The sequence below is a fragment of the Lepidochelys kempii genome, chromosome 14, assembly GCF_965140265.1.
Source record: "Lepidochelys kempii isolate rLepKem1 chromosome 14, rLepKem1.hap2, whole genome shotgun sequence".
Taxonomy (NCBI): domain Eukaryota; kingdom Metazoa; phylum Chordata; order Testudines; family Cheloniidae; genus Lepidochelys; species Lepidochelys kempii.
In genome coordinates, this window is record NC_133269.1 from 16,482,851 (window position 1) to 16,509,068 (window position 26,218).

Genomic DNA, 26,218 nt, shown 5'->3' on the forward strand with positions numbered 1-26,218 from the left:
TCTGTGATCGTCTTTGCCAGCTCGGTGCAAGCTGCTGTGGAATTCGCCGAGAAGACCCGGTAGCCACTTCTGGCTGCATTCATTGCCAAGGAATCATGCAAACCCCTTGGAGCTCGAAAGTGAGAAAAAACAGATTTGTAAGGCAACAACAGCTTTCTTGGCATCCTTTTCCACCTCACCACCGCTATCACCGCCCCTTAGGGGGTGGGAGGGGAGAAAGGTGAGCCCTCAGCAAGCCAGGATCTCCACAGCCCGCTGCTCTTGACGTATAAAAGAAAGGGGGGGAAATAAAATAAAAAAGCAGCAGCTGCAGCAGGCTCGGATGGCCACCTTGGCAGTCTCCAAAGGGAGCTCAAAAAGGGACCAGGCAGCCCAAGGTTAACTTTTTGTCCACCACCCCTAAAACCCGCCACCTGTGGGAGAAGAAATAATTCCTCCCTTTGCGTACAGGGGCCCAACTCAACACGCGGAGCAGCCGAAAGCTCGGCCTTTTGCTTCCAGTTTTGATGGGTGGACTGGAGCTGGGAGCAAGACACGGGCGGGGGGAGAGGCGAAAACAGCGCCCCGAGGGAGCGGCTGCAGGGTGAGGAGTTCGCAGCTCCCGGGGGGTTAAATCCAAGTGACAGGGGGAGAGCGGGAGAGGCCGCGTCCCCTGGGGCAAGCCCGGAGAAGCCGACGCGGGGGGGGGGGGGGAAGCGTCTCAGCCGAGGCAGCTGAGATGCCCGCGGACAATAAAGGCCAAGGGACCTTGGGGGAGGGGGGTACAGCCCCAGGGAGCCCACAAACAACCCCCAAAGCGTGGGCAGTAGAGCACAGGAGGCCCCCCCGATAGGAAAAGGGCAGCGTGTGAGGCGCCTAAGAGGGGCAACGAGGTGAGGCGCCGCTTAGGCCGCCAAGGGGGTGGGGGGGAAGCAATAGGGTGGCGGGAGCGGAGGATCCTAGGAGGAGCTGGGGGCAGTAAGAGGGAGGGGCCCCGAGGCTCAGGGGGGCTGCCGAGGGGCAGTCAGGCGAGCGAGTCCCTTTAAGGCCAGGCTGGGAGGGTCCCCTCAGGCAGATCCGGCGCTGCTGCGGCCGCCCCGCGAGCCCGACCCGCCGCCGCCCGCAACCGCCTGGAGGATCACGTCCGACCCCGACTCACTGCGCGCGCCCGCCCGCCCGCTCGCTTGCTCCACCAAGTTGCTGGCACGATCACCGAGCTGCCAAGCTAGAGCGCCGCCCGCCTTCGGCAGCCATTTTCTAATTAGACCTCCAGCCCTCCCCCTCCCCCTTCCGCGCAATCATCTTGAGTGAGGGCATTAAACTATTATCGATACCGATGGAGGTGGAGCGCAGTTATCCTCCACGTGACCGGCACCTAAGGCGAAGATAAGATAGGAAGAAGCCTAGGCTGAGTTCTACCTCCGGGCGGCGCAGGTGGGGCCTTTTATTTCCCCGCCTTGTGGCTATGGCTTCGCTTCCCGGATCCAAGATGGCCGCCGGCCTGGAGGCTCAACGGAAGGGAGGGAGCAGACGCTCTGTAATCACGCTCACCGCAGCCTCTATGGTAAAGGCAGCGGGCTGTGGGGGAGGAGGCGGGGCATGGGCTGGGTCTGGGTGTCTCTGGATGGGCTGACCTGTCTGCAGACTGTGAGGGGTTGGGGTAGCAGGGGAGGGAGACCTCGCTGGGGTTCCTGGGCTCAGTGCCCTGCCCTGGCTGGGGGCTTACCTTGCAGCTAACGCTGCCCGCTGGGGGGACTGGCCTGAGACCCACCAAACTCATCATCACACCCACCCACCAAAGAGCCACCCAGCGGGGAAGGCATGTGTGTGCCCTGGTCCTGCATTGGATTAGAACCTGCAACACTGAAGGGAGAGGACAGAATTCTCATCCCACCCTCCATCCTCTTGGGAAAGGTGCCAGCCCAGATCCCCTCCAGAAAACGTACTCCCACCTCGACGATCACCGTAAAGATCCACTCCCGCAGCCTGTCGTGAGACTGAGTGATGCAAAATCTCCCTGGGTGCCTGTAGCAGAAGGAAGAATAGCAGGAAATAAATCTGTTCAGTCCTGTACAAAGAGAATGTTCAATCTTGCACGAAAAGTATTGTGCAAGGCTTCCCTGACTTATCTAGTCCCATCCCCTTTGGTTTTAAAATTGTTTGTACTAGCTGTTCCCAGTTATAAACTGTCCCAAAGTTTCATTAACCCAGAGTCAAAGTTGCCAGGTGGTGTCTCATCCCCTTCCAGAACAGCACGTTCAGCTACACTCAAACCTCTGAAAACCAGGACATGCAAAGTTAAAATGCACACATCACCTCCACAATATAAACTGAACTTCCTGCCAGGGCCACTGAGGGGTTCTGTCCGTCAAGGTGCCCCCTCAGGCTATGTGAGCACCTCACAATCTTTGATTCAGTTGTCCTCACACTGCCTCTGTGGAATAGGGCAACACTACTACCCCCCGAGGCACTACTTTCTGTGCCCCCAGCACTACGACCTGAGGCACAGAGAGACTCAGGTACATTGCAATGAAAACTTGCGGCTGGCTTGTGCCAGCTGACTCAGGTTCCCAGCCTGTTTTGCTACAGGGTACGTGTTCGGGCTCAGGATGCAGCCCAAGCTCTGAGACCCTCCCTCCGCACAGGCTCCAGCCCAAGCCCAGAAGTCTACACTACAATTAAACAGCCCCTTAACCTGAGCCGCTTTGCTCCAGCATTGAACCTGGGTCTCCCAAGTCCTACGTGAGGCCCCTAACCACTGGCCCATCCTTCCTCCATATGCTCAGTGAGGGGGCTTGCCATAATAAGTAGACACAAGGAATGACTAAGAGAATGTTCCATTGTTTGTCCAGTGTTCTACAGCTCTGAATTCCAGCACTCACCTACATGTGCTCCAACTGCCATTAGGTGGAGGGAGTAGCTGGAGCAGATTGGTAGAGTTGTTGCTGTGAAAGATGAGAGGTGATCTTGCCTCAGGGATTGCCGTCAGTCTGGTGACATAAATGTCAGCGGTCTCCAGGGATCAATGAGAGGGTAAGTGAAATGAATGTCTCAGAAGAAATCCTCAGGGCGAGGGTGAAGGAGGTTGCCCTGGTGGAGCAGCTGTGCTTTGTTCCCAGGATGGGCTGTAGCGTCTGTAAGGGCAGAGTGATCATATGGGTGTTACTGGCATATTGGGGCATGGCTTGAGGAGGGCAGAGTTAAGGTTGCATTGCAGGGCTGATATGTGCCTTGTCTCTGTATTTCCTGGTTTTCAGGGGTTTACATTTGTGTTACCTTAACCCTTTACTTTCTGGTTTCAGAGGTTTGAGCTCTAACTCTGCATTCACAAAGTTCTGGGGCAGTTAATTTCCTTGGGATTGTTTGTTTGTTTGTTTTAAATAATTTCTCACCTCATTCATTTACCACAGCCAAGGTGTCCTCCTCCACTGCCTCTGGCTCCTTGGCCATGACTGGACCTGCCACAGAAGGCACTGGATGCACGTTAGTCCTTTCATTGCCTCTGCATCACCCCTTCGCCTCCCAGCTGCTGGTCTGGCCTGCACAGATCCTTCCTGCCCAGCCTTGTCCTCTGTCCCATGGGCAGAGCTGGTTTTGGTGGAGGCCCACAGATTGAGGAGCTGGACAGAGAACGCAGGCACTAACGTGGAATCAGTTGAGGCATGTTTTGAAGAGGGAACAAACGTTGCAGGATATAGATATGGGGAAAGGCTTGGAGGGACAGAGCTGTAGCCCTCTTTACTTCCCACACCACGCAGGTTTAGGTTGCCAACCTCTCGGTTTGGCCAGGAGTCTCCCAAAATTGGGCTCGATCTCCTGGAGGCTAGTGAAGACAATCTGGGAGATTTTAGGCCACTAAAAATCCAGCGGCACAAAGGGGCTAAGGCAGGCTTCCTACTTGCCCTGACTCCATACTGCTCCTGGAAACAGCGACATGTCCGGCAAAGGCTCCTAGGTGGAGGCGCAGCCAGGGCATCTCTGCACGCTGCCTCAGCAGCTCCATTGGCCAGGAATGGGGAACTGTGGCCAATGGGAGCTGCGGGGGTGGTGCTTGCAGGCAGGGGCAGCGCACCTGGCCACCTGTGAGCGTAGGAGCCGCTGCCAGACATGCCACCGCTTCTAGGAGCTACCTGAGGTAAGTGCCACCCAGCCAGAGTCTGCACCCCAAACCCCCTGCCACAACCCAAACCCCTGCCCCAGCTCTGAGTCCCCTCTCGCACTCAAACTCTCTCCCAGATCCCGAACCCACCCTGCACACCAGCCCCCAGTCCTGAGCCCCCTCACGCACCCAAACTCCTTCCCAGAGCCTGCACCCTGAAACTCCTGCCCCAGGTCAGAACCCCCTCCTGCACCTGAACCCCCTCCTGCATCCTAACCCTCTGCCTCAGCCCTGAGCCCCCTCCTGCACCCAAACTCCTTCTTGGAGGCTGCACCCCAACCGCCCTTCCACACCCCAACCTTTGCCCCAGCCTGGTGAAAGTGAGTGAGTGTGGGGGAGACCGAGCGACAGAGGTAGGGGGTTGGAGTGGGGGCAGGGCCTCGGAGAAGGGGCAGGTTGAGGGTGTTTCGGTTTGTGCGATTAGACAATTGCAACCCTACACAGCTTTGACCCCTCTTTTCCTCCCCACACTCTCCTGCACTGCTCCGCCCTCCCTTCTTTAGAAGCAGTAGCCTGGTTGGGGCAGGACAGAGACTTGATGTTCCTTCCACTGATCAGGGAGGAACTGTTGAGGGCTGGAAGGCAGGAATGAGGATGGGTATTAGGTAACTCCACACTGACCTTCCCCTCCAAATATGTTACTGCAGGAGAGCATGCCCAACTTTCTCCCTATATGACTTCTGCTCTGTCAGCACTACTAAGTTCCCACTGAGCAAACGTCCCTTTGACGAAGGATCGCAACTGCCAAAAAACAAACAAACACACGGCAGCAAGTGTCAAAGTCCAGGTCAACTGCTCGGGCTCACCCTCTGAGGCTGAAAATAGCAGGGTAGACATTCCTACTTGGGCTGGAGCCCAGGCTGTGAAACCCAGCGACGGGAGGTGGTCTTGGAGCTCACGTTCCAGCCCGAGCTGGAATATATACACTCCTTTTTTTCACCCTGTAAGTGCAAGCTCCATGAGCCCGAGTCACTTGACCTGGGCTCTGACTCGCTGCTGCGGGGGTTTTGTTGTAGTGTAGACGTACCCATAGAAAAGCTACATTTTTTGGAAACGCAGTTCTAGTGAAGGCTCTAGTCCTCACACTGGGTTTTCAAAAAAATTTGTTTGGAAGATCTCCTACACTAGGAAGGGTCATTGTCTCTGGGTGTTCTGGCCCCTCATTAGCTGTGCCTGAGCTAGGTCTAAGGGCAAAGGTTAGCAAAGGGGCAGACCCCACAGCCTGCATCTTAAAGAAGTAGCAAAGGGTGTGGTCCCTATTTCTTTAAATCCTTAATTGCACATGATTTTAATGATGGGTCTCTGAGACTGTGGTAGCAAAAGACTCCAGTAACTGCTCTTTCAAGTGTCTCTCCAATGATGGCTTGGCTCAGCTTTCTCTGAATTTTCCAGCCACCATTGCTCTCTGTGCATCAGAGATTTAAGAACTCTTCACCCATTCAGGGTTTGGAATTGCCCACTCTTGATTTCTTCAATTCCACCCCTTTCCCCAAAACCTGGGAGCATAGCTAGGCTGGGCAGTGTGCCTTGAAGGTCAACAGACCCAGGCTCTGTCAGACCAAGAGTGGGAAATGAGTTCCAGAGTTGAAGTGTCCCCCCCCAGACAATGCCCTTCCATTTAAAGCAGAGGGTCTGCCAGCTTGAGTGCTTCCGCTGCTCGGGTGTCACCCGTGGAGGTAAAGAGACCTGGGAAACAGAGCACGGAGCTGGGGCTCTGGAGAACTATTTGCAGCTGTGCCCAAGCTCACCCAGCCGGTCAGCGGCTGGCAGCAAGTCTCTTCCCCTCTCGGCTTCCTTTAAAGCACTGCTGAATAACACTCTATGAAAGCGAGGTATTGTTATTGATAATGTAGATGTGTAGAAGTCATACACATCTACTGCTGAAAAGCACGTGGTCAGAGCTTGTTATTATTCTTCACACCAGGAGAAAGGCACTCCCAAAGGACGCCAGGTCCCACACAGCTCCAGAGTCTATACAAAATGCTCTTCTACATCTGTAGCGCTCTTTATTTGCATGCAGCAAAGCGGTACTGATACGCTTGCACATCTTCCTGGAGACAGCTGCTTCAGTTTGCAAGCCCAAAATACAGGGTTCTGTTGCTCACTCTGCACTATGGGGTAGGTTTGCTGTGAAACTATACCAGGCCTTGTTTCATTCAGACACAGGGAGTGAGTGCAGACTCCATGCTAATTATTGCTATGTGAGTGTGAGTGAGAGGGGGATGAGAGCAGGGGGACCCATGGAGAAGGTGATGTCTGAAACTGTTTGCTGGCAGCCTAGCATGCAGAAGCTGAGGTGACTCTGGAAGGCTGGAAATAGTGATAATTTGTCCTGGGAAGCAAAGTTGATCTGATTGAGCCTGTCTGGATGGTGAAGTCCTGCCACAATGTGTCAGACTGGACTCTGAGGAAAGATTTCCCTATTGTTGATGGCTGTTTAGTGTCCATAATATGCTTGGTGCTGTACAAGACACAAAGAGCAACCCTTCTCTGAAGAGCTCAGCAACCCTGAGGGTTGTATATACTGGGGAATTTAGAAGAGGGAATTCAGAGCCCTAGTAGGGCTTTTGGGTTCTTCCTTGTATAGAGATGAACTGGTTTTTGTGGTCTTTGGAGAAGAAGTGCGTTTTTAAGAGGAAATCAGTGAAGAGTGGGATTAACAGCCTTGAACAGGGATTGGTATGCCACACCTAGGGTACAGCACGGTAAAGTGTAGGGAGATAGGAATGGGACAGAGAAAGAGCAGGGATTCAAGACTGGTCAGCCCGTGAAACCTTGTTAGGGGTTGAGTTGAAACCACATTCAAACTGACGTGTGCACACAAGACCTTCAGTTAAGATAGACATCCGGGACAGTTAAGGAGGCCATACTTAAAACAAAGCCTAATAGAGTCTGCCTAGAAACTAGTACTGGGTATTGTGACCAGGTGCAATGACTGTGCGTGCGAGAGGAATGACACAAACTGAGAACAGACAAGAACCGAGAGAGAGGCTGAGGCAGAAAGCAAAGAGGGCCTCTAGCTCTGGAGAGGGGACATGCCGCTGTTTCTGGGAGCCGTTTGAGGTAAAGGACATGCCGCTGCTTCCAGGAGCCACATGGAGTGCCCCCCGACCCTTCTGGGAGCTCAAGGGCCAGATTAAAATGGGTGGCGGGCCAGATCTGGCCCGCAGGTCATAGTTTGCCCACCCCTGGCCTAGCAGCTTGGGTTCAAACAGTGGCAGGAGAAGATGGGTCAAGGGAGGGATGGAATAGGAGACAGCATCCAAGATATAGACATGCAGAATTTGTGGGCTTTGAGGAATTTAAATGTGATGCCTTGTTTAATGGGCAGCCAATAAAGGAGTTCAGGGGCGGGTGCAGATTGGCCTGTCCTGCTGGGATGATTTGTTTGTTCCTCTGAATCACTTTCCCATAGGAGATTAGCGCTGTGAGAGGAACTAAAGGACAGTCCTGAAGGTTGCCAGTCCCACGGGTCCCTGTAGAATAACCTCTCTCTATCCTTGACTTTTGCCATTGCTGCCCTGTCTCAATCCTGACCTGCAGGCTACAAAACCTTGAAACACTATAATTGGTCTCCGTACCAGTCTCCAGGTCTCTTTCAATTCTTGGCCTCTGTGCTGAGGCTGCCAACAATGTAAACTGCCAGTTGGGGCATTGATTTATGTGTTGTGTATGTTCCTCTCTCGGGAACTGGCCTGAGAAACATCAGATACTGCAAAGTACCAGGTACCCTCAGCTCCCCTGGGGGTAGATCAAGGGACTCAACCTGTCACAGGATTGGGCCCTGAAGGATTTATTTGATAATTAAGTATGCATGGTAAATTTTCTATTGCAGTAGAGCCTCACACAATTCTACCCCCCCCCCCCCCCACTTCTCCAGGGCAAGTAATTGTTTTTCAGTTGATGGGCAAGTAAAAGAGCATTAATTTTATTATCCTCATTGGAGGGGTAGCGCCAAATGTTTTTTTCCTGGGCAGTAGGTTTTCCTGACCGTTTTCCAAGACAGCCATTAGGTAAGTTCATTATTATACAGTTGGGCCTGTTAGCTACTGGCCTATTTTTCTGGACAACATGCAGACAATTACAGCATGGTTTTGCAGCTACACAAGAATTGAAAAGAGGGGTCTCATTCAGGACCTGCCAACTTTGCCAGTATTCTTTTAAGACTCTTTGGAGAACATCCTCCTAAGTATTCGTGCAGTGGGCAGCGTGGAAAGTGCTGGCGTCCTAAGGGTTGGGATGCAGAACAGCCCCATTACAGGCCATTGTGTCTCTGCTTTCCACAGCATCGTCTCTTTTCAGGAACACTATATTTAGCCAGTAGCTGCAGCTTCTCTTCCAGTCTCAGGTTCCCTGGAGTGGACATGCATTATTGCTGGTTAGTTAAATGCTGTTTCTCTCCAAATACTGCTAGCATGCTCCATCTCTAGGTCAAAGTTCAAATGTCTTGGTCAAGGCATAGTCAAGGTCAAGACTCCAGACAGAATAATAATAAAAATGATAACGATGATGATAATAATAATAAATAATAAATAGTAAATAAAAAGATTTTGGGGTCCATTCAAAAGTGTTTGGTGGGTCAGATTTGGCCCATAGTCCACCTATTGACTATACCTGGATTAGATTTTAAGTATCAATAATAATCAATTTCTCCCTCCACCTAAAAACCTATTGGGGGAGAGGGGTACCAATGGTTAAATCAAATATTACAGAGAGGGGGAAGCTTGGGGTTTTTTACGCTACTTGTGGGCGAATAGTGGATGACATTAACCCTCAGCAGAGAAGCCACCCAAGGCCCACTGCCAAGCCTGTTTTGAGAATTTGCATGCATGCAGTGAATCTCCCACAGAGAACCAGGCTCGGGAGTTTGTTCGAAGCTGTAATGAGTGGAAAAGTCGAGTTTCAGAAATAGATTTTACAATGCATGTGGTGTTGTTGTAGCTGTGCTGATCCCAGGATATTAGGTCATATTTTTTATTGGACCAACTTCTGTTGGTGAGAGAGACAAGCTTTGGAACTTACACCAAGCCTCACCTTGAATGGTCCCATGCAATACATGCTAACTACTTATGCTGAACAGTCTGTTCCACCTTCTATATGGTTGTGACACTCTGAATATGTTTCCCAGACCTGAAGAAAAACTCTGTGTAGCTTGGAAGCTTGTCTCTCTCACCAGGTCCAATCAAAGGTATTACCTAACCTCACCCACCTTGTCTCTCTAGATTTTATAATATTCATTTTCAGACCCTGACAAATGAATTTTTAGCCGGGGCTCTAAACTATTTACTAGCTTAAATGGTTTTAATTTTCTGGTCATTCCCGAGGTCCCTTCCAACCCTGATATTCTATGAAGAGCGTCAGATGATAGAAATCAAAGGAAATGTTGGGAACAAATGTCAACAGGGCCCTTTGAAATTCATTTTTTAAATGTATCCTTGCAAGCCAAGCCATGGTCCTGGTCCTGCATGGTGCTTAGAGCTCTCCACCCCACTAAGTCTATGGTACTCAGACATATATGGCCGGTGGCCTGCCAGGTGCTCAGTTATCTGATGTATCGTCAGTCCAGGGAGTTGAACCTGAGAGAGTGATGGATCAGCCAATCGGGGCCTCACGCTCCAAGGAGGCCAGCTCATTTCTTGCCAGAAATCTCCTGATAATACATGTCACCTGCAATCTTCTGTAGTGTTTGTGGAGCATCTCCTTCTCCCAATTTCAGTCCAAGAGCACATGAGGGGTTTGGTTTTGTTGTTGATCCAGGCTACATTTTATCTTCATTTTTCTCTAGTTTTACAAAGCATTGGTCACTCTTTCCCCTGCCATGGGTTTCGAACATGGCATTCCAAGATGAAGTTGACCAACCATCAGCCTGGGCTTGGTCGTGGTCTCGTTGAGTCACTTGCCACTCCTGGGTACTCTCATTGTTCCCCGCAGGAGTTCAGCTGACTTCCAGGGTCTTTTCAGAGTCCAGTTACAGCTCATCTGCATGTAGTCCCTGGAGGCATTCCCCAGTTCCACCACAGGCGGGAAGCAGCCCTCCCAGGCCCCTTGTAGTGTCAGTTTGCCCCATCCAAAGTGGAGATGGGGAGGAAAAACTAGCTATTGCCTCTAGCTAGGCTCCCCTTCTACTGAGGCTCCCCAGCAGCCTCCTTATGCCTAAGCAAACTCCCCCTTTCCAGGGCCAGTTTCACCTTTTTACACTCGCCTTCGCCATGTGGTGCATGTCCAGCAGGTGTGCCTAATGGGCACTGCCCCAGTGCAGGCACACTTGTTAACCTTCCTATCAGTGGGAGGGGGGCATGTCCCATCACACAGGGGCTTAATACCACCACTAGAAAAACCACCCCAAGGACTAAGCTGCTCAGAGGAGCACAGTGTAGAAACGTGTACAGAATAAAGAGTCTGTTCTGTGCCTTGATGATCCCCATTTTCTGCTGCCCTCTTATCCCATTTTGTCCCCTCAACCCTTAGTGCTGGGACTTTACAGTAATTACACTGCCTGCCATGCTGACCAATATCGTCCTGTTGTCCACTTGAACTCCCCGTCTGTCTATATCCATCTGGTATCTCTTGTCTTGTAGTTAGACTGGAAGCTCCTTGGGGCAGAGACAGTCTTTTGGTTCTGTTTGTACAGCGCTTAGCACAATGGGGTCCTGCTCCAGGACTGGGGCTTCTAGGTGCTCCAATAATACACACAGTAAATAAATAATAATAATAATGCTCTCCTACCATTGCAACCCTTGTTTTGCCAGTTTCCCCATTTTGTCTGTTGCCATTCTTCAATCTGTTATTCCTGAACCAAACTGTAGACTCCTCAGGGCAGGGACCGGCTCTCAACTCGTGAAGCTCTGAGGAGGGCTGGATTCCCTTTGGCATCTGTCAACACTGTTTAGTCACCTGGAAGGTGACATGACATGAGACCCTCCCTTCCCCAGAGTGTGAGCGCTCAATCCCCGGCGCAGGCTTTATGGAGCATTTTAAAGTCCACAGTGAGAGGTGTTGAGTCTTCCTTGGAAATAACGTGAATACGATGTACAAGGAGGAGGTGCCATGCTTCCCTGATCCCAAGGGGAGGATGAGGAGGATCTATATGGTACTAGCCATAGGTTTAAACGGTGCATAGAGGCTTGAAAATGTCCTAAGGGTCCTAGACACTGGAGTGTGATCAGATGCAGTAAGGTGATCCCTGGGGGACATAGCCCCTAATGAAGCCAGCTCTCAGGAAGGGTATGTTGACTGACTGGGATAATCAAGGCAGATCTTCCCCCACTTCTCCCTGCCCCAGGCAGTGGGATTACAGGTCTCTCGGGCAATTACATCACGTTTCCCCTCATTGTGACATCTGGTGGAATTTAACTGTAACTACACCACCAGTGCAAGTCCTCCCCCTTTCCAGCTTACTGCATCCCAGCCAGCTATGTACTGTACTACCATTCCAAGACAGATAACCTAGAATCTGACCCTGAGCCAGGCTCATTTTCCCCCTTCCATCATCCTTGGTAAGAAACGTCCCATGATTAGGACTCAGTAGCTGGGTTATCGTTGTACAAGTCAGGACAGACTCCAGCTCACTCACTTTCCTCTAGCAGCATCAGCTTTTTGTTTGTATTGTTACCACCACGTCTGGAGGCCTGGCCCCATTGTCCTAGGCACCGTACAGACACATAATAGGAAGCAGTGCTGCCCCAAAGAGATTACAGTCTAAACAGACAAGACAGACAAAGGAAGGCTTATCGTCCCTATTTTATATATAGGAAGCGGAGACCCAGAGAGATTAAAATGACTTGCCCAAGGTCACACAAGAAGTCAGTGGCAGAGCCAGGAATGGAGATCAACCCAGTCTAGTGCCTTAACCACAAAATCATCTTCCCTTGTGATGCTAAGAAGAGTAACAGTTTAGTTGTGTCAATAAAATGAGCTGATGTGACTCAAAGACACACAGGCAACTGAGTGAGAAGGTCCGTTTTTATAGAGGCACTTTTTTGGAAATACCAATACTTTAAACATCGGCTCGAGCCACTGAAGGGGTTACAGATCTGCTAGCATTTTAAATACTTTGGTGTAACAGAAATAGGCATTGATAGCTGTACAGTGAAACCCTTGACCTCACATCTTTGCCTGTGGCCCAAGATGCCTCTTTCACACTGCAGTCAGAAACCTGCAATCACAGAGATGATTGTTCCAGCAATGTCCCTTCTGCTGTGTCCCCTAAAGTTTCCTAGGAGCACCTCTGCCTTCTCTTCCCTTACCCAAGATATTGTTTCGGGTCTTTCACGCAGGCATCACTTGATCAGGTTATTTTATCCCTGCTTATCCCTCCATATATTGAGAGAGAGACATGGAAATCTCGGCTTCACACGCTGATTTGTTTTCAGATTGTAGGTTTAAAAAAAGAAAGCCAAGGGGATCAGCTGCCTGGATTTGCTGATTGTCTTGAAGGAGAAAATAGCATTTTTAATAACTTGTTCTAATGCAGCCAGGCATGCTACATTAATCTGGGCTTTAGGGCAACAAGCAATGAGAACCCTCAAACCCAGTCTGAATCATTGCACTCTCTGCTTGACAGGTCACAGAAATCCCCCTTGCTCCCAGTATTCTCCCCCTTCTGCATACAGAGAGTTGAGCTCCTGAATGTTACAATAATAGCAACCCTCAGTGTCCTCTCCCCTTGCTGAGGGACACAATCATCTAACATCAGTCATGGTCACTTTGTGGCTAAGAAGCTGCCATGAAGAGCATCGCTAAGTTGCAAATGTTGCCCTTCAAAAGGAAGAGCTCGGGGAGGGGGAGGGGAGCAAGTTATTTTAGGAACACAAATTAGAAAATAAACCAAGTATTTTTGCATAAGCTTTTGGAAAGCTGATTTTTTTTCCCCCAGGATGTCTTCATGCATCTTCTTCCCATAAAGGAACTTCAAGAAGCAGCTGCACAGAACTTCCTCAAGGGGGCAGCAGCATGCCTCAAAAATAGGCCCCAGCAACTGCACATAGGAAAGGATATCATGGTTGTAGATGCACCAAGATGAACTAGGCGATTTTTCCCCTGGGGCAGGACAGACACATCATCCCCTAGACACATCACATGGATATTAGGCTTGATTTTAGCCCAAAAGCCAAGACGAAGGGTCTGAATTCGCCCTCAGAAGAGGGATACCCATGTTTCATTTAAAACGCACAGTATGGAGCCAAATGAGCACCTGTAAAGCCCGTGGAATTACCCTTGGGATGGATTTGGCATGTTGTATATATATCCGATGAAGTGAGCTGTAGCTCACGAAAGCTTATGCTCAAATAAATTGGTTAGTCTCTAAGGTGCCACAAGTCCTCCTTTTCTTTTTATATTTAAAATAGGAAGTGACATGGTCTAATGGATTAGGACTGGGAGCCAGAAGTCCTAGCATCCATTCCCAGCTCTACCAAGGAGTGCTTGATGACCGTGGGCAAGTCACTTAGCTTTCTGTGCCTTGGTTTCCCAATCCATAAAGTGGGGCCAATAATTCCTACCCACCTTTGCAAAGTGCTTTGACATGAACAGTGCTATAAGGGTTAAGTCTAACAGACATGTAGAACTAATACCTAGCACTTTTTAGCAGCAGATCTCAAAGCACTTTAAGAAGAGAGGTAAGCAGCAGCATTTTTATTATACAGGTGGGGAAACTGAGGCCCAGGAAGGGAAAGTGATCTTCCCAAGCAGGCCAGGGGCAGAGCCAGAAAGACACGCTAGAACTCCCAAGTCCCAGCTCAGGGCTCTGTCCACTAGGGAACATTGTCTCTCTATGTAGTTAAACCCTCAATTTTTTTAAATCTAGACAATGCCACTGGTTTTAAACCAGATCATGTGACCTTAAGTAAGCAATGCTGTTTCTCCTCAACAGCCACCAAGGGGAGCTAGACTACATAGCAAGGGACCCTATTATATGCCTGATGTTCCCCCCCCAAGCCTGCCTCCTCCCTCTTCATTACATTGAACGGGTAACAGTGCTCAGATACAACAGTATCAATGGGCACCATGGGCACCTGTGATAGATAGAAGTGACTGCCAGCAGCTGGGAGTACCAACTCCTAAAATCCAATATCCCTTGCTTTCCCCATTCTCTTTCGGTGTCTGCAGTGACACTGAATGGCCCTGAACTGGCAATTCAAAGAGCCACATCAACCCCACCCTCACTGTCATGGGTGCCAGTTCAGGAAATACTCTGTATTCGACATTGGTGAGGCCTCATCTGGAGTACTGTGTCCAGTTTTGGGCCCCACACTTCAAGAAGGATGTGGATAAATTGGAGAGAGTCCAGCGAAGGGCAACAAAAATGATTAGGGGACTGGAACACATGAGTTATGAGGAGAGGCTGAGGGAGCTGGGATTGTTTAGCCTGCAGAAGAGAAGAATGAGGGGGGATTTGATAGCTGCTTTCAACTACCTGAAAGGGGGTTCCAAAGAGGATGGCTCTAGACTGTTCTCAATGGTACCAGATGACAGAACGAGGAGTAATGGTCTCAAGTTGCAGTGGGGGAGGTTTAGATTGGATATTAGGAAAAACTTTTTCACTAAGAGGGTGGTGAAACACTGGAATGCGTTGCCTAGGGAGGTGGTAGAATCTCCTTTCTTAGAGGTTTTTAAGGTCAGGCTTGACAAAGCCCTGGCTGGGATGATTTAACTGGGAATTGGTCCTGCTTTGAGCAGGGGGTTGGACTAGATGACCTTCTGGGGTCCCTTCCAACCCTGATATTCTATGATTCTGCTCTGTGCATAAGTTTGATCTAAAAAGCAAAACCCATCAGAATACAGGTTTCAGAGTAACAGCCGTGTTAGTCTGTATTCGCAAAAAGAAAAGGAGTACTTGTGGCACCTTAGAGACTAACCAATTTATTTGAGCATAAATAAAGCTAAATAAATAAATAACGAAAGCTCATGCTCAAATAAATTGGTTAGTCTCTAAGGTGCCACAAGTACTCCTTTTCCATCAGAATACATATCACAGATACCAGAACCACCCCCAAAGTGGAACCAGGCTAATAAATCACCTTTGACTCTCCATATTTAATGAAGCTGGTGACATACAGAGCTCTGGATCTCCTTGTTTCTTAGAGTAATTTCAAGGGAGATGATGTGAAATCCCTACTGGCATTGAAGGTGATAGCGAGCAAATATCTTGTCCCTCTGGGAAACCTTCATCTTCAAGCACTGCACAGTAATGGTTCGTTGCCATTCCCTTCAGAATCGGTCAATTCCCAAATTAGAACCAGAGATCCCAATCCCCTGGACTTTGAGGGAGTTTCATTCAGGATCCAAATGCTGCAACTCTGGTTTATTTTTATAGGGCGTTGGATTGCAAGACTGGATCCACCACTCAACCTCAGACCAACTAGGCAAAAGTTGAAATTTTGATTCAGTTTCAGATCCAAGCTTTGTGATTAAAGCTCATCTCTATTTATATTCACCTCAGCACCTGGTGCCTATAAATACATTTTATACCAGAGGCACTCCATTTCCTCAAATACTGTTTACACGATGTACAGATATGGGGTTACTGTAGTTAAGGCTTGTTCAGCATCATCATAGTCTTTTCATGCTGGACCAATTTCTGCAACCCCTACTCGTGCTGAGTAGCCCTCACTAAGGCAAGCAGTGTCATTGACATCAAAGAGGATACTCCCTTGAGTAAGGGTTGCAGAATCTGGTCCTTTGATTCTTGGTCAAGAGCAAATTTCTGTCACCAGAGTTTCCAAACTGTTTGGCATTTTGGCGTTAACCAAACTTGTGGAAACAAAAACCACCCGCACCACCAAATTATTTACAAATAGGTTAAGATGGGCTCCGATTTTTATCTTATTTTAAATATGGCTGTCTGTCCCCATGGATCTCTCTTTTTTTTTTTTTCAGTTACAAACTAAAGCAAGCCTTTCTCTGCTGTAAACTCCCCTGGTTGGTAGGCACCAGCTGGAGGTTTTCTTTAGGATCATTTCAAACAGCAGTTTAGGATGAAGAGCTCCTAAGCACATGTGGCTCCTGTGTAGGCCCTTGAGTCCAAGATTCATGAATGAAGAAGCCTCTAACCAATATAGACTCTCCTGTCACAAGGGCTCTTTGGTCCCATTGTTGGGTGAAATGTTCAGCTAAAACAGCTGCAGTTTGGTTATAGGATTGGGAGACTTTCCCCCAGAGATTGCTGGTTCAATTCTGACCCACATCGGAGGTTTTTTGCCCCCACTGCTCCTCTTGGGAAGCTGATCCAGAACTTCGCTCCTCTAATGGTTAGAAACCTTCGCCTAATGTTGAGCCTAAACTTGCTGATGACCAGTTTATATGCATTTGTTCTTGTGTCCATATCGGTGCTTAACTTAAATAACTCCTCTCTCTCCCTGGTGTCTGTCCCACTGATGAATTTATAAAGAGCAATATTCTCTGTCCTCAGCCTTCATTTGGTTAGGCTAAACAAGCCAAGCTCTTTGAGTCTCTTCTCATAAGGTAGGTTTTCCGTTCCTCGGATCATCCCAGTAGCCCTTCGCTACACCTGTTCCAGTTTGATTTCATCTTTCTTAAACATGAGAGACCAGAACTGCACACAGGAGTCCAGATGAGGTCTCCCCAGTGCCTTGTGTAATGGTAGTCACAGTGAGCAGCAAAGGAACAGAACAACTTCCTCCTCTCAGGGGAATTTTCTCCTTCTCAGCTTTCCCCAACCCTTTGTGGCTGGTACCGTTCCAAGACTCTTATAGGGAAAAGACAGCAACAGGGACTTACAGTGCCATGGGATGATCCAGGGCTCTCCCATGCAGCAGTTACAGGGCAGCCATTTTACTACCAACAGCTTCCTTCATTTAACTGTCTGATTTGCTGGCTCCCAACTGACTCATTGGACTTTGCCCTCAGATTAGCTGCCTACACCCACCACAGGCACGGCACATCTCACAGGGGCTGCCCATAGGAAAGGTGGCACTGACCTCTCCCTCACACCGCTGCCCTTGCTATTTCCACTGCAGACAGAGATTAATGTCACCCCAACTGAAGATTTTCCTGGATCAGTTTGGACTATCTGGATTCATATATCCAAATGCCATGATGACTAAATACCCCTTTTGTTTGCTGGGAGCAAGGGTTAGTGGAACACTAGACTGGAAATTAAAACACTCAGAACCTTCCATTGTTTATTTTAAGATTTGTGATTGTATTTTACCTCTAGATCACCATTTCTTTGTGCCTTTCTGGATGGGACTGGATCCTCCGTCCCATCAAGCCAATGAACTGACTCCCATTAACTCCCATTGGACTTGGATCAGGCTCTATGTGAAATTAATTGGTGGTTTCAGTCCCCAGGGGAGGGGCAGCCACATCACGCCAAGGAGCCCATTATGGTAACGAGCAGTAATTGGCACCACTGTGACAGCAGACTCAGTACAGGGCGGAGGCTCCACTGGGCCACTAATTGGGTCAGAGAGGCTGCACGACCTTCAGCTGTGTCTACACTGGGATTTCTTTGCTAAAATTTCCCCACCCTTACTACTACTGCTTCATTTTCACAGCCAGGAGCCCTAGCATAAACAAGGGGGCAGCAGCCGGCAGCATTTTAAGCACCATGTTGTACTGATTTGCTCTGAGCAGGTGAGATGTGGCTTTAAAACATCCTTGGGTCCCCTACGTTAGAGTTCCCACTGCTGAGCTGGTGGGAAAGCCAATGTGAGCATTTCATAGAGTCAGTCACTTTTGTGCTGCCCCCTGGAAAAAATGGGAGGACATCAGCTTCATTCCTTTCTTTCTGGAAATTGGGATGATCATGGTTTACCTCTGTGGTCAACTCAAGAAGTGATTCTGTTTCCTTACAGGTTATTTATTCTCCAAGTTCCCTGCCTTGTACAATGCAGAGACCTCCTCCTCAGCACCACCAGCATGGAAAGCAATGCTGAGATTCACAAGAGTTTATTCTTTCCTTATCAGACAAGCAGGATTAGGAGGGGGAGATCAGGTAGCAGGACTAGATTTAAGCAGGTTTAGCTCCTTTGAAGGAGGCTTATCTGGGTTCTGTGTCGCTGACTGGTTGGGGGTGGAATTATTTACTGAACAGACACATGCTGGTTGGGGGAGTTTGGGGATTTTTAGAATATTAAGGAGTTCACAGAGGGGGGGGGAAAGCCTCTTTCATTGAATTTCATGTCAACGAATCTTGCAGAGTAGTTTCCTGTAACCCCACACCTCTTAATACTTTTCAATGGGTCAAATTGTGCCCTGCTGGCCCAAGTTAAAATCCCAGTGAAGTCAGTAAGAGTTTGACTGTAGGGTTTGCTTTTTTATTCTGTGTATGGGGATGGCTTTGTACCTAGATGCCGCTGGTTCTTTTGTGCTTCTCCTGGTGGGGAGGGCAGGCACTTTATCCAGATCCCTGGATCTGGAATCGCTCATGAAACGCAGGCCAGGTTCACCCTGTAAGCAGCTTCTCACCCCTTTCAGCAGATCCAGGTCATGCTTTGAACAAGCTTGGCCTGAGTTATAGGTCACACTGCGAACAGACCAGGCTTAGTGCGTGTGGCTGAGTGTCACATAGAATTTGTCGTTTGACCCTAAAATGCAAAACCAAATGCAAAGGACCCATGTGAAACAAAAGAGAAGAAAGGCATCACTTACACCCACCAGCCCCCAGCCACACCAGCACCTAGACTGGTAGTCACCTGGGTCTGTCTCTTCCTTTGGGTTACAAGTGGGGCATTGCTGTTAAATTTCCACTGGAAACACTGCAGCAGTATTCAGGTTTGCAAGAACTGGGCCATACAAAACATATGCTTGGAACCAACAAACCCTGGGAAAGCCAGGTGGTTCGTGCTGCTGGAGATCTTTGCTCTCTGACTCAGCCCTGAAGTATACGTACAGTTCAGCTCTCGATTTGTACCATAAAAGGAAACAGTTACAGGAAAATCACATGCAACGTCTCTATAGAAAGTTTCTGTTTTGCATAAGGAAAATGTCTCTAGGGATCATGTGGGCTTAGCAGCTCTGGCCTCTGACTACAAGGTTTATTCATTCGTTTGACGTGTGGGGTGAGCCACAGTGGCTAATAAGCAGGGTCCTATGAGTGAATGAGAGTGTGTGAGGTCGGTTACCAAAGACAAAACAGACGTGCCTGGGCTTTGGAACGCGGAGTTGTAGTATTTCCATGGTTTGAGACTGACCCCACAAAGATTCCTGAGTAACTCGTTAACCAGGAAGAACCAGCTAGGCTTTCTATAGCTACCGGCACTTCTGATGTCCTGTTCTGGGCTTCATGCTCTGGAGAATGTCAAAGCCACAATGAATTAATCTGCTAGGTGGGGTGTGTCCGGGACATGACTTAAAGCAGGGTGGGATTTACAGTTGCAGCTGCAGAACCTGGCTTCAATGTAGGGAGCCAGAGAAGTGTTCCCATTCATCTCTGCTTCCGAGGACTGTGTCTGATCAGGACACGCACACTCCAACCCTGGGACTTGCCCCTTGTCCCCTGCCTGTCCCTATGCACATTCAAAATGGACTAGTTATTTTATATATTGTCTATGGGTAGCACAATGACACTTTTCACCATAGTGACCTCACACTGCTCCAGGGAGCTATCATCCCTTCTTGGACAGATGGAAGAACCGGCGACAGAGCAGCAAAGTGAGTTGACCAAGGTCACACAGCAGATCAGTGGCAGAGTCAGCAATAGAGCTCAAGTGTCCTGATTCCAGGCCTTGTGTCTTAGTCACAAGACTATTCTTCTGATAGGTGCCGAGTTTCTAATCTGCCAGGGGGTGTCCCCCGGGTTCTGCCCAGGCCCTGCCCCACTCCACCCCTTCCCCCATGGCCCCACCCTGCTTCTTCCCATCCCCACTCCACCCTGCCTCTTCCCAACCCTGCCCCCTCCTCCCAGCATGCTGCACCCTTGCTCCTCCCCTCTACCCCCCAGCGCCTCCTGACACCACGAAACAGCTGATCCGCAGCAGGTGGTAGGCGCTGGGAAGGAGGGGGAGGTGCTGATCAGTGGGGCCTGCTGGTGGGCATGAGGCTTTGGGGGGGGAGGGCAAAGTTCTGGTGGGGGGCTGCAATCTATGCTGGAAAGTTTCGACTACTGCAGCTGGCTTCTGCTTCCTGCTCAGCCGCGCAAGCCCTCCCCAGCCACCAAATCATCAAGGCAAAGTTCAAATTGTTTAGGCTCTACCTTGAGAGACCTACAGAGCATGAAAAAGATGATGGCAGCGCTTGCGATCTCAGTTCCCTGCTCAAAGCAGAGGCAACGGAAACGTTTCATCTCAAGCTGAAGGAGGCTGCACGAGGGACCCTGTCCCTATGCACACCTCCTTCTCTAGGGCAATCCTGCCCCAAGCTCCAGTGTGCAATTGCACAATCAACTGTCTCCAGCAATCTGGCACCCAGCTGGATAGCGAGAGACACAAGTCACAAGAGGAGCCAAGATGCGTCAGCAGACAGATTTTGTCAGAGCAGTCTAAGCAATCTGGAACGCTAAGGGGTTAAGAGTGAAGGCAGTGGCAAGGGGAGTCCGTAGAAAGCCCTCTCAGCGAGAGATGCCCCCCTGCACTCTCCTTTAGAGAACTGTGAATTCAATACCCACGCCTTGGAACACTTCCACGTGGTGGGGTCAGTTTGTCACTAGCAGGCAGTGCGGTCAGTGTCCTATCCACCGGATTTGGGGGTTAGAAGACACTGGGGAGGAAGGAGCTGTCAAATTCCACCTCTGACCTCTTGCATGACTTTGGGCAAGTCATTTCACCCCTTGTGCCTCCATTTTCCCATCGGCAAAATGGAAAGGATGCTTCACCTCCTCTGTAAAGCACTTTGAGAGCTACCACTGAAAGAATCTAGACAGAGTTTATTATGGAAATAATTTCTGGCCTTTGCAAACTCCCTCCCCTATGCAATGTCTTACATTTACATATACCACACACAGCAGATAAGATACAACAGCTGTATAAACCTATGCTTTTGGAGGAGCTAGGTCCTGCAGTTCCCAAACCACCAGCCTGTAACTTGAGCTAGAAGAGAGCTCTATCTCCCTCAGTCAAAAGTAGTAAGACCCTTATCCTCTACCTGGCCTGCCCACGAGAGGGCAAGCACACATACCACATTAGAGCGCCATTCCTTCCTATGGGTCTTTACAGTGAAACTACAGAGAAATTTCACAGGTAGTGATGGCAGTGAAAACCCCAGCACGATTCAGTGCACTTCAATGGATTTTTGCTCTTCTAAGGTGGTGTCTGCAATAGAAAATCCTGCCCTGATGTGACCGTGGCCAGAACCACGGCTTTCCCCCAGCTCCCCACCTCAATCTGCATTTAAAAGGGTTATCACACTGGTGTGGAGAGGATCCACTGAGATCAATGTCTGCTGCTGCACAGCGTGGGAAGGCCCCCACTAGAGGAGCCAGGGGTTGACCACTCACTGCTACTTGCAGTCCGCTCCTCTGACCCCATTCCGTACCAGTAAGACAACCACCATTGTGCTTTGGGTTAAGGGGGAGCCCTAGTAGATACAATGGCATCAAAGGTAGCTAATCTTCCCAGCCTAAAGTGGAACCTAGCTGGGCTCTGTCTGTCAGGAATGCAGCAATGATCCCAGTGCAGGTGCTGTATTCCAGAAGGGATTAGTTAATTGTTTATCTCCTTCCACTGCTCTATTCAGCTGGCAGGGAGGAGAAGACCATGGGCCAGGTTCTGTGCTGCCTTGCACTATGCATCGCTATTTACCCTGGAGCAAAGAAAGCATGACGCACAAGCAGGTCAGAATTTTCTGCTCACTCACACCAGCAGAAGCATTTTACACCCACTTTGCACAGGGCAGCATGATAGCAAACAGGTGCAAGGCAGCAGAGAGTCGTGGGCCCAAGGCTGCAAGGCACCAAGTACCTGCAGCAAAGCTCTGAGCAGCTCTCCTGAGGGCACTCAGCTGGGCCCAGAAAGAGTTGGCAGGACTGGGCCCAGAAAGAGTTGATGTTGTTCCCAGGTGGCATGCCATGGGGGTGGCCTGGTGCGCTCTCACAGTCTAGGGCAGTGAGGAAAAGGTGCCCTATGTGGTTTGCCCTGGCATGGAGAAGTCTGCTGTTGCTGTCTTGCTAAGGAAGTAAGGGCCTGGGAGGAGCTGCATGCTGGGAGAGCCAAAGAGTAACCAATGGAGGCTGGTTAGGCTTTTTGGTTGACTGGCTAATACCCCCCCGGCTCCTCAAGGATCCTGAGCCCATGGTAAGTAGTGAAAGAAACATGTTTTATTAAAGCTATTAAATGAAAATAAACTTGAGAACTTTTCACCCAAGCTAAGATACTGTTCACAATACTAAATGAAGACTAAAACAACAGAGCTAATGAATCAAGGTCAATTCCACACGTTAGCAGCATACTGGGTTGGAATTAAATCAATACAAATAACCATCAATTCAGAACAACAAACTTGTGACAGACATTAGTCCCATTGCTTAACGCACTACCGGCAGGTGCTCAGACACCACGGTGATGGGCGCCGTGTAAGAACCTATGTCGAATAGAACCCTTACAGCTCCTAAGAAGCAATTTAAGGAGGTGGCTGCCCACTTGTTAGTAACCCCCAATTAAATATGTTTACCCAAGTCAGTCCAATCTGCCATTTGGAGCTGGTTAAGTATTTTGATACCGAAACCAAATGATTGTTCACTCTCTGTACCACAACCTCCCAGCCAATTACAAAGCTGCCTCCCTCAATTTCAATTCCTCTGTGGTGGCTAACCCTTCTCCCCCGCCCACGAACAGAGATGTCACAATACAGGCCCTAAAGAACTCGGAGAAGCAGAGTGTAGGCAGCTCTTACATACCAAAATGTGCATGAGACAGTCTGAGTTTCTTAGGACTGTTAGAACACTGAGCACGCTTTCCTGAGTAGCTTTGTCAGATGGTTCAGGGCTCTTTAAACTCGGGCGCACCTTCTTTCTGAAACCTTCTCCTTGGAGACTCTACAGGAGCTCACTCACAACCAAACTTTCGAACAATTAGGGAGTAAAAAGGCAGCTAATAAAAACAAAAGATACACATTTAAAAAACAAGAAAAGGAAAAATAAGATACTTAAGCTAAGCGGGGAGGGAGGGTTTGCAAACGCTTCAGCTTTTGCAATCTTCCGCGCTTGCACACATTAGGAGCTAGGACTGCAATCAAAGAGCCAGCTGGTGATGTTGCGGACACAGCCCTTCTCACTAGCTGGCTATCTTGGGTACCGGGAGACTGGTCAAAGGCTGGCGTGGCCCTTTCATGGATGTCATGACTTTCTGCCCCAGAAGCGATCAGCCTTAGGGTTCTAGGGTCAAGCGTCCCAAAGGGGGCTCGTTGACCCCAAAGGCTTTTCAGCCTCACCCTCGACTCTTATGGTTTGCAAGCTTTGGTCACTCTGCCTTTCAGCGCCTTCCTTGGCCTTCAGACAAGTCAGGTGTGAGGTCTACCTTGGAACCAGGCAACTTGGTCCAATCAGGGTCCATTTAAATCATCACTAGCTAGCATCACCTTGGAAAAATCCTGCTTAAGCCAGCAGTTACTAAATATAGTATTGGGTGTATGCACACTGAGACTATACATTTGCGAACTCTCCCCCAAAATATCAAAAATGCAGAACAGAGATCACTGTTAAGGAAGCTGGCATGGGCTTGCCTACGTGTAAAGGTCTCAAGATGACATTATATCACCAGCTTACCCCAAATGTAACGCAAATCCTAGAAAAATAACAGATTTAAAAGACTTTAGCAATATCCCTCTGTTGATATTCACCCCTTCTTGTCAACTGTTGGAAATAGGCCACATCCACCCTGATTGAATTGACCTTGTTAGCACTGGACCCCCCACTGGTAAGGCAACTCCCATCTTTTCATGTGCTGTATATTTATACCTGCCTACTGTATTTTTCACTCCATGCATCTGATGAAGTGGGTTTTAGCCCATGAAAGCTTATGCCCAAATACATTTATTAGTCTCTAAGGTGTCACAAGGACTCCTTGTTGTTTTAGCAACCAGCAGCCACGCAACATTAATTCACCTGCAAAATTCAAAATAAGTTGGACAGTTTATAACCAGATGTCATTGTTGTCTCACAAATGAGACAATTTAGTAATCTCGTCTCACAGATGGCAGTTTAATTATCTTTATATTTAGGAACTAGGCAGACATAACTGAGACAGCTTCTCTTGAGAGTTTTCATCTGGATAGAAAAAAAAACTTACTTTAAAAGCTTATCAGGATGGAACTCACTTAAGGAATAAAAATAATTAACTTTTGAATCAGGTCTGTATGCCCATATAAACTGTTTCCCTCACATTGCTGAGCCTTCTTCACTGTCTGGGACACCTGACTGCAGCAAACTGGCTACTGCCTCCCGTCCTCTCTTGCCTCTGTGTGGCCATTTTCTCCTCCACTGGCTCACTGATTTGCTGCATCCTACTTCCTTTTCCTCCTTGCCTGTCCCTTTCCGAATCTGTCCCATGCCTGCCTGACCTCCAACTTCTTTCCTATAAAGCGGCAAAAAAAGGTCACAGGCTCCGTGTTTTTAAAAACCCTTTGCAGGTCACTTTAAACTTTAAACTCATATTAATACTGAGAGGAAGCTATTAACCCCATTTTACAATTGGGAAATGTAAGGCACAGGGCAGCTCATGGTCACATGGCAGAAACCAGTCAATGGCAGAACCCAAATCCCCAGTCCGGTGTTTTAGCCATAAGACCATCCCCTCCCCCTTTCCTAAAGCAATTCCAGGTCGGAGCAGAGCAGTGTGAATGTCTGATTTTCAGTTTGCTGCCCAAACAAACCAACCTCATTTCAGGTCAACCAAAAACAAGGTTTGTTTCCTGGATTTTTCAGGAAATTGAAGATGGAGGAAAAAATTGTTTCGGGTCCAACAGAACATTTTGCTTGACCTGAAACAAAATGTTTGGTTTCGTTTTTGAGTTTAACTCAAAAAAATGGACGTAAATTTCAAAACAAAAAGTAATTTCAGATCAAAATATCAAAACAGCTTGTTTCGAAAATGTCAAAATGAAACATTTAGATTTTTTCCAGGTTTTTTTTTTTAACTGAAACAATTTGGCAAATTCCACATGAATTTACAAAATGTTTCGGGGGACCAGAAGCTGACGTTTTTGGCCAAAAAATTTCATCTTGTTCTGGGTAGAAGCAACCCAAACTAGAGGATGGATTTGGACCCTGGTTCAACCCCAATGACAGTAACTGGTTAAATCACATCAGGCTGCTAACTGATCACTAAAAAGTTTGTACTGCACCTAATAGTCTTTAGGCTTAGTTGTTTAGACAGGGTACGTGGTGAAGTCACTAATGACATTTTCTTCTTCCCCACACAGGGAACTGGTGCCAGAACACAACAAACTGGCTACTCAATAGAGACTTACCTGTCAGCTGGCTACACTTAGGGACAGTACCGGCACAGACAGGAAACAGGGAATTCCAAAGCTGCAGAAATATGTACGTAAAATGGTAATAAGAGAAAAACCAAAACCAAAGTAAACACCCTCAATCACAGTGCAACACCTGCTGGAAATATTTATAAAGGTTACACCGTTTCCTCCCGTAAGGCTTGGAGAATTTCCTGAGAGGAAGCAAAAAAAACTGTTCAGTCATTTTTAAGGGATCAGAAAAAATTTGTCTCTCTGCATAATCAATTCTTAGGATGTTTCCTTTCTCAAGAGCTTATGCTGCTAAGACTTTACAGAGGATCTCAGAGTATTTTACAAACACTTCAGCCTGACAACACTCCCCAGAGATGTACATTATCCCTTATTTACCAGATGGGTAGGTTAAGTGACATGCTCAAAATCGGGGCAGAATGCAACCCAGAAGCCATGGTTCCCAGTTGTCTGCACTTAATCACTAGCCTAGATTCCCTCATATGAAAGCATCAGACAGAGGAAGATCAGCAGGAGAGATTTCCTATCTTTATCTTACCTTGGATTGGTTTATTTGTTTATTAAGTTTGCTGGTACTTTGCCTGATGGCACCAAACAGGCTATTTGAAAAGTACAGTCCTCCAAATGAGAGGGTCTCTCCTATATTTATGTAGCTACCTCCAAGCACATTTTCCTACCAGAGCAGTGAGACAGCATAACCTG

General features: G+C 48.5%; 1 protein-coding gene and 1 long non-coding RNA gene across 6 annotated transcripts in view; one reads left to right on the forward strand and one right to left on the reverse strand.

The window, feature by feature from the left end:
* PRPSAP1 (phosphoribosyl pyrophosphate synthetase associated protein 1) overlaps positions 1 to 1,466 on the reverse strand; it is a 42,148-nt gene extending 40,682 nt beyond the window's left edge. Inside the window, exons 1-2 of one of the 5 annotated variants that reach the window (XM_073310952.1) lie at positions 1,399 to 1,466; positions 1 to 112 (exon numbers count right to left, since the gene is read on the reverse strand). In XM_073310952.1, coding sequence (XP_073167053.1) covers positions 1 to 83 — 83 coding nt within the window. In that variant the 5' untranslated portion in view covers positions 84 to 112; positions 1,399 to 1,466. The other 4 variants (XM_073310951.1, XM_073310950.1, XM_073310949.1 and 1 more) reach the window with 4 other exon arrangements.
* LOC140897836 (uncharacterized) lies at positions 423 to 25,704 on the forward strand. The gene is made up of 3 exons (XR_012154826.1): positions 423 to 1,543; positions 2,832 to 3,012; positions 25,454 to 25,704. It is a non-coding gene; the product is annotated as an uncharacterized lncRNA (long non-coding RNA).
* Positions 25,705 to 26,218: the final 514 nt, after the last annotated feature.